This window comes from Labrus bergylta, chromosome 9, assembly GCF_963930695.1.
Source record: "Labrus bergylta chromosome 9, fLabBer1.1, whole genome shotgun sequence".
Taxonomy (NCBI): Eukaryota; Metazoa; Chordata; class Actinopteri; order Labriformes; family Labridae; genus Labrus; species Labrus bergylta.
This window is the reverse complement of record NC_089203.1, coordinates 1,116,986-1,125,558: the sequence shown is the minus strand read 5'-3', so window position 1 is coordinate 1,125,558 and position 8,573 is coordinate 1,116,986. Positions and strand designations below refer to the sequence as shown.

At 43.1% G+C, this 8,573-nt stretch overlaps 1 protein-coding gene across 1 annotated transcript; it reads right to left on the bottom strand.

Moving 5' to 3' along the window:
- Positions 1-4,452: 4,452 nt before the first annotated feature.
- LOC136180023 (uncharacterized) lies at positions 4,453-5,118 on the bottom strand (the record flags this gene model as incomplete). The annotated part of the gene is made up of 1 exon (XM_065959111.1): positions 4,453-5,118. A coding segment is annotated over one exon (666 nt), but the record flags the coding sequence as incomplete, so codon positions are not given.
- Between the last annotated feature and the right edge of the window lie 3,455 nt (positions 5,119-8,573).

The following is an 8,573-nucleotide window of genomic DNA, read 5'->3' as shown; positions in this document are numbered from 1 at the left end:
GTATCATCTGTAGCTTTGTTAGCGAGCATTAGATCAAATTTTCAGGTGCAGATATTTCTGTTTGATCCCAGCTGTCAGGCACATGGAGGAGTGGGCCTCCTCTGACAGGCTGCTGTCACCTCCTCGTTTCTATTTGAACAGCGAGACTCTTTGTGAAGTTAAGTGCACACTAGAGAGAGGTTTAACTGTGATTTATGCCGCTGCACTCTGCAAATTGTATGCAAAGAAAAGCCTGAGCCTTTAAGCCCGCTCGATTATATTCTCCCAGAGTTGCCTGTCAATCTCACAGTGTTTACCAACAGGCCTGATTAGTCCACACACACACACACACACACACACATACACACACACACACACACACACACACACACACACACACACACACACACACACACACACACACACACACATGCACACACACACACACACACACACACACACACACAAACACACACACACACATGCACACACACACACACACACACACACACACACACACACACACACACACACACACACACACAAACACACGCACACACATGCACATGCACACACACACACACACACACACACACACACACACACACACACGCTGAATTTCCATGAAGTTCAAACAGTTGAATCCTTTTAGTCCTGGGAGTCTGAGACTGCAGTCTCTAAGGTTTTATGAACCCAAACTACAATAATAATATGAATACAATAAAAAAAAAGATGGCGTCATTGTCTAGAAACGTTCTGGTAAAGCCATAGTTTAATGTTGAAACAACTTCCAGCCAAAGCTTCCTTCTCCATGTGCTGTTTTTATAGAATAATAATAATAATAAGTTACACAGAGGCTTCAAGTCAGCTGGTGATTCACTCACTTTATTCTTACAGTACCCAAATTCCACCACTAGGGGGCTCTCAATCAAAACAATCACATGATATAAAATCCTGTGATTTTCTCTGCTACTCCCCACTACCACCCGGATGAAAACCAGTTGACCGTAGTCATGATGACAGGGGGACCTGAGGAAGAGAATATGTTTACAGACGAGCTAATGTATCAGAGTATAATTTATATGAAGTTTTTATCACATCCACCCCAGAACGTCTTCCTGAGGTGCCTTGGAAACTCCCCACAGGGGTGATGCGATGGTGAAATCCACCCACAGTCTTAACACCTTAACCCTTCACTGATTGTTATCAAGATGTTGAAAAGTCGTTTAGTTTATTATATTCATGAAAGTCCAGATAACTTAAGATTTCTCTCTTCATGACAACTTTACACACTGAATGCCCAACTCACCCGTTTACATTATATTGAGGCTTAAAGGGATGTAGAGTTAGGGGGCGTGGCCTCTTTGAGTGACAGGTGGGAGCTGCTAGTTGTCACCTCAGCTAATTCAGTCCCTGACCTTTGACCTGGGCTGTGTTTGTGATGTTGGAACCTTTTGGAGATTTGTTCATGTAAATATCAATCAATCATTATTTGTAATCCCTAACAAGCGTTATCTGGAGACGCTTTAATAAAGAGCATATGGGATAATATGCAGGAAGGATTTCTCTTTTGTATTCCTCTTGTTCCTGATGGTGGATGCTGGGGGTCAGGGATGTCAGGTGGTAGTAGAGCCAAATCACCTCGCTGAAGGTTGGGGGAGCTCCGTCTACTTGAGAGCTTCTGCCGAGACAAGACCTCCTGGGCTTCTTGCACAGTAAGGGGGGGGGGGGGGGGGTCTATAACAGCAGGCCGTCATCACCAACAAAGATTTATACTCTGTCTCTCTGTGAGCTTTAACAAGTCTCCACTTTGTACCTCCTGTCACATTAGAACGTGATTTGATTTACATGTTAGCAACACTTATCAGGTGTCATTGTCTCTAAATGTTGGATTTAAATGGTTTATATGTGGCAGGCACAGAGACAGACAGGTCATTACACAGTGTGAGTTCTTGATGTAGTCGGCGTCAGGAGAAGCGTTTCCATACGTTGCAGCACATGTCCTCCTCCTATGTGACAGTCAGTTGATGCTCCTCCAGCTGCTCGTTAAGCGTCCCTCTCAGGCTTCTTTATTCCTCTAATTGAACATTTTTATCAGAGCAGTAATGAACAGATTTTCCTGACGTGACCACAATGTTTTCCACTCGGCTGACTTTCAGATATTTATCCTCTCATAGAGTTCTGACAGATCGTGCAACATGAAGATAGAGTTCATACTTCCAGGTATTAATCTGAACCCAACGGTCGACATGTGGACAGACAGAAGCTCTAAATCCACGCCGTCCCCTTCCAGCTGACACAGAGACACACTCAGTGAACAGAGGAATACTTCATGAAGATCGCTGACTAGTTTCAACTGATTGGCTGATGTCTCAAAACAAAATAAAAAAATGACCAGAAATATAGCAGATTCTTCCTGATACAGTATTTAGTTTATCTGCTGTACCCTGCAACATCAGGCTGGAGGTCTATTCTGTGTTTGTTTCATAAGCTGGAACTGGATGCTTTGATCAATAAAGTCTCCATCTTTCTATTACAGATAATCTACTGTTGGGCCACGCAGGCTTAAAACAGGCAAACAATGGACTTGGGCCTGCATCTCTGTGAGAAGCCTCATTTGAGTTATTCACTGAGACCTAAAGGACTCTTACTCCCAGAATCCCCTGTAATACTTCACACCTGTGAAGAAAGGGGGGGACCAGAACCTCTCTCTTATCATTGGAGGGGACCTGAGGTAGACCCCCCATGAAGCAGGCCAGGCTACAAAGCTCCAAGACTTCCATTGCTCTTTCTCTTTCCACGCGCTGACTTCAAGTGTTCGGAGACACAGCTCCTGTTTTCTGCAACAATCTTCCTTTGTTTTAAGTTTTGTTGTTCTGGCAGGCCGTCAACCAACGATCTTGAGGAGCCTAAGAGAGCTCAAGAGCTCTCGGGAAAGTAGGTGGTTAGTGACTTAGATTTACAGATAGATACATGCAGTAATATGATGTACTGCATATGCACAGAGAGAGAGAGAGAGAGAGAGAGAGAGAGAGAGAGAGAGAGAGAGAGAGAGAGAGGAGCTCAAGGTGCCAGTTTCCCCGGTAGTCTAAGCCTATAGCAGCATAACTAAGAGCTGGTCTACACCAGCACTAACTATAAGATTTATCAAAAAGGAAAGTTTTAAGTCTGTTCTTAAAAATACAGACTGTGTCTGCCTCCTGGACCCCGGCTGGAAGGCGGTTCCAGAGGAGAGGAGCCTGATAGCTGAAGGCTTTACCCCCCATAATACACTTGGAGACTGTAGGTACCACCAGCAGGCCTGCACTCCGGGACCGCAATGCTCTCGAGGGACAGTACGGCACTAGTAGGTCCTTCAGGTAGGATGGTGCCTGGCCATTTAGCGCTTTGTAGGTGAGAAGAAGGATCTTGAATTCTATTCTAGACTGTATAGGGAGCCAGTGCAGAGAAGCCAGGACAGGAGTGATGTGGTCCCATTTCCTGGTTCTGGTCAGCACACGAGCTGCAGCGTTCTGGACCAGCTGAAGAGTCTTTAGAGATTTGCCAGAGCACCCTGACGAAAGAGAGTTACAATAATCCAGTCTGGAGGTAACAAATGCATGAACTAGTTTTTCTGCAACTTCAGTCTTGTCTGAGTTAAGTAGCAAAAAATTTCTGGTCATCCAGGTCCTAACGTCCTTAAGGCACGTTTCTAGCAGACATAACTGACTGGTGCCATCGGGCTTCATTGATACATAGAGCTGAGTATCATCTGCATAACAATGAAACTGTATGGAGTGTTTCCTCATAATATTTCCCAGAGGAAGCATATATAATGTAAAGAGAATTGGTCCAAGCACTGAACCTTGTGGGACTCCATGGCAAACTTTAGTGTGCATAGAGGACTCATCATTAGCATGTACAAACTGAGATCGGTCTGATAAGTAGGATTCAAACCAACTTAAAGCAGTCCCTGTAATTCCAAGCAAATGCTCCAGTCTGTACAACAGGATCTGATGGTCAATGGTGTCAAAAGCAGCACTAAGATCTAACAGGACGAGCACAGACGTAAGTCCCCTGTCTGAGGCTAGAAGTAGATCATTTGTAACTCTAACTAGTGCAGTCTCAGTGCTATGGTGGACTCTAAATCCTGACTGAAACTCCTCAAATAAACTGTTGTCATGGAGAAAGTCACACAGCTGTTTAGCTACCACCTTCTCCAGGATCTTCGAGAAAAAAGGAAGGTTGGATATAGGCCTGTAGTTAGCCAGAGTTCCTGAGTCCAGAGTAGGCTTTTTAAGTAGAGGTTTGATTACCGCTACTTTAAATGCCTGGGGTACATAGCCTGCCAGTAGAGATGAATTGATCATATCTAATATAGAGTTGCTAACGTAGAGACTTCATATATCTTCTATGACTATCCTGCCAGAAAAAACGAGATTCTACCGTCTTGGTCGAGCGCCATATTCTTTCAAAATTCCGCGACGATTGTTTTAGAGTATGGGTTTCTGAGTTGAACCATGGAGCCACTCTCCGCCGCTTGACAACCTTCTGTTTCAGGGGAGCAATCGAATCCAGAGTAACTCTCAGCGAATCCACTGCACTATCAACAAACTGATCTAGCTGAGAGGGACTAAAGCTATCATAAGAGTTTCCAACTGGGTTGAAACACGGTACTGAATCAAAAACAACTGAAATAGCTTCCTTAAATCTAGCAACAGCACTATCCGACAAACTTCTAGAGAGCACACCAGGCAGAGGTAATTCTGGTAGGACAAAATCGAATGTAATAAAAAAATGGTCTGATAGCAGAGGATTTTCTAGGAAAACTGTAAGGTTATGGATTTCAATTCCATAAGCTAAAACAAGATCCAGGGTGTGGTTAAAACGATGAGTAGGTTCGTTTACACCCTGGGTGAAACCAATAGAGTCTAATAGTGACATGAAAGCTGTGCTCAGGCTATTATTATCAACATCCACATGGATATTGAAGTCACCAACAACAATTATTTTATCACTGTTCAGGACTGAATCTGATAAAAATTCTGCAAATTCAGATAGAAACTCAGAATATGGGCCAGGAGGACGGTAAACTACAACAACTGGCTGAAAGGTTCTTGAGACTGGATGTGAAAAACTAAGAACAAGGCTTTCAAAAGAAGAAAAATTCAATGAAGGGAATTATTCAGAGTTGTGGCGCGGGATTCGGACTGTGATCCGGCCTCTTCAGGCACGCATTTCTCTCTTTCTTTTCTCCCCCTTTCACTAACGCATGGAGACACACACACACACACACATATTCCCGTGTAGACGCACATCTGGAGACTAACTCCACCACCGCGCCATTACACACATAGGCAACACACACACAATGTAAAAGCGCTTTGAGTAGTCGGAAGACTAGAAAAGCGCTATATAAGCTCAAGTCCATTTACCATTTACACACACAGATAGAGATCTGTACACCCCCGGCCATCCAGACGCCTCAGAGACACCGATCGTGCAGGGCCGAACTCGGCCTCTTTTAGACAATAAGACCACATTAGGACTTTGTTAGGTGTGCGCCATCGTGAGCGACCACGTGGGTACGAAGCCATCTCCCCTCTCTCTCTCTCACACACACACACACACACACACACACACAGACACACACACACACACACACACACTTTTACTCCTCTTCCACAAGCCTTGCTTGATAATGTTTGTCGCTAAGATTAGTTTATAATAGTTATTTGTTTGATTAAGTTCATTGATTTTGGATTGATGTTGCTTTGTTTAAATAAATTCTGTTATAATTTTAGGAGAGCAGTTGTTTGTGATTACTGGTGTATTTGCATTGTGATATAAGCTGGGTGCAAGGGCTTTCTGTACGGATTTCACGCCTTCAATTTATTAAATATAGTTATTAATTATTAATAATATTAGTAATTAAGTAACTAATTTGAGACTGATTTAAGTGATATTTTGGTTATATTTCCCTGATTATAGGGTGGTGCCCCAAACGAGATTAAACATAGTTTAATGATATTTTTATTTGTATTATTAATAATTAAATATAATTATTAAAGAATATAACCAAAGTTGACTTGATACAACCCCAACACTACTTAGTTACTTTTACGACAATTTGTATTAAAATTTTAGTTTGCAGGATTTATGGGGACTTTTTGAAATAGATGGAATAAAGTATTTCTGAGACAGTTTTATTTATTTTTATCATTTGAGGATAAAAATAAGAATAGTTGTGTTTTTGTTAGAGTGAGCCTTTTTATATCTGCAGAGGGAGAAGATCCACTACGATGCGTTGCATTGTTTCTACAGAAACCCATGAGAGACAATCCACTGGCTCTAGATATAAGTCTACAGTTCTCCTGCACGCTTGGGATGCAGACACCTAACAATTTGAAAGCTCACCACTAGATGGCACTACTTTAAGGACTGCAGACTGGTCCTTAAAGGAAGAATGTGCAACATTTTGCACATACATAAATCAGAAATGTAGATGTGTCTCTGAGTCATGACTGTCTACAATGAGTGAGAAGCTTGAGTCCCTCTGGCTGTGTTGTTATCAGAGCCGTGTTTACATGGACGGGATGGCCGGCTCCTCCCCTTGTGTATAAAAGCTGTTTTAGTCAAGGACTAGAGAGAAGAAGAAGAACATACTCACTGATTATTTGGATGTTAGTAAGAGTTTTTAGATCACACTCATTCTGTGTCAGTTTACATGAAATGTGAAGCTACAAGCTAACTAAAGAGCGCTAACATTAGCATGCTAACACAATAATGCAGGACACAGGTGATTGCAGCTCGAGCAAAGAACAGTTTCGCTTGACTCCTTCATGTGAATGTGAGGGGAGGGGGGTTGGAGGTGTGTATCTGGAGGAGGGCAGAGGCTTCAGTATGGAGGAGGTGGGGCCTAACATCTGGATCAAAAAGAGACTCATTCCTTCCTTTAAAGGTTAAAAAAATGCAAAGGGTTTTCATAATTTTGATTTGATTTCAGAGTAAAGAAATCATTACAATCACGTTCTGGCCTAATGAAGCCCCTTCCTCCACTGACACTAAAATATCTAGGGTCAATATTTTCAATATGGTGACCGCCATTGTTAGGCTACAAAACGTGTCTTCAGAGCCCAATAGGTGACGTCAATGAGACTACGTCCATGTTTATACAACCTGTGGGAGACACAGGGATGAGTAATAAATAAACATCCCAGAATGAACTCTGCTGGTTTAATGTTCCTCCAGTCCTCTTAAATAAGCTGCAATGACAAAATGTTTCTTTTACTTTGTCTTTACTTTAAAAAGCTCGTTCTGAGGTTATTTTTTACCCAGCATGCTTTGAGGTCACTCGTGTTTCTCTTCATTCTCTTTGTTTCTTAAATCTTTGTTGATTATAATTCTGTGTTTTTGAGTGGAATAACTCTCCATTAGGTCAGACGTGTGTGTGTGTGTGTGTGTGTGTGTGTGTGTGTGTGTGTGTGTGTGTGTGTGTGTGCGCGTGTGTGTGTGTGGGCGGGGGTCGGGTGGGGATCATGTAAACAGTACCCGACAGCTCGGATGCAATCGAGTTGTTAATCTTGTGAAATGCACAAGCGTTTAATTCCAACACGGGACCATGTGACCTCACGCTGTCGTGACTCGCTCCGTCACTCGGCCGCGCTCTTTTCATCGAAACGGCGAGATCTGAGAGCATCTGATGTGTGTATCCAGCCATATGGCCTTTGATTGTGAGTGTCTGTGAAAAGGGTAGAGGCAGTGAGACCAGACCAACCACACACACACGCAAATACACACATGTAGGCACAACTGAGTGTGTATGTGTGTGTGTGTGTGTGTGTGTGTGTGTTCTGCTCGAGCATGCAGAGGAGACTAAAGTAGCAAGCAGAAACGTGCAAACGGTCCATTTTGTCCTCGTTCTTTATTCAGGTGAAGAAGTGAAAGTGCAGAGTGTTTGTATAATCAGATCATTTAAGAGCTTCAGGGCGGACGCACACACACGAACACACACACGCACTGGAACTGAGAGGGAAGTCATGCTTGAAGAATGGAGGCAGTGTAAATATTCCGTCCCACACTATCATTATACATCATGTGTTATTTAACGCTGTTGTTGCCGGTCAGCTGTCTTTGTTTGACCCCTCCGTCACCTCTGACCTCCAGCAGCACGCACGCTCTCACTCCATAGAAAACACCCAATGACTCCCTGAAGATTTACACATTGGAGGCCTGGAACCATCCCTCCATTCAAACCCTTTAGTTTGATCTTCTTTTAAGAAAAACAGAGAAATACCGGTCCATGTTCCACAGTTAACTTCAGGCTTTAAATGAAATTGTTCCAGGGCGCCGGTAACCTGGCTTTTAGTGTGTACGCCCAATCCAACCTGTGGCTCCTCTTCCTGCGAGTCATTCCCCACTCTCTCACTCTGTCCACTGTCCTGTCTCTTAAGATAAAGGCGTAAAAACTCTGAAAGAAAACCACCACTGTTTCCTGAATTTATTTCTTGAACAATAAATACAACGATAAATGTTCGTCAACGACCGTTTTTCCAAAAGTTGAGATGTTGGCGAGCTAAAAAGAGGTCACTGTGAGTCTGATGAGTCTGTCATTG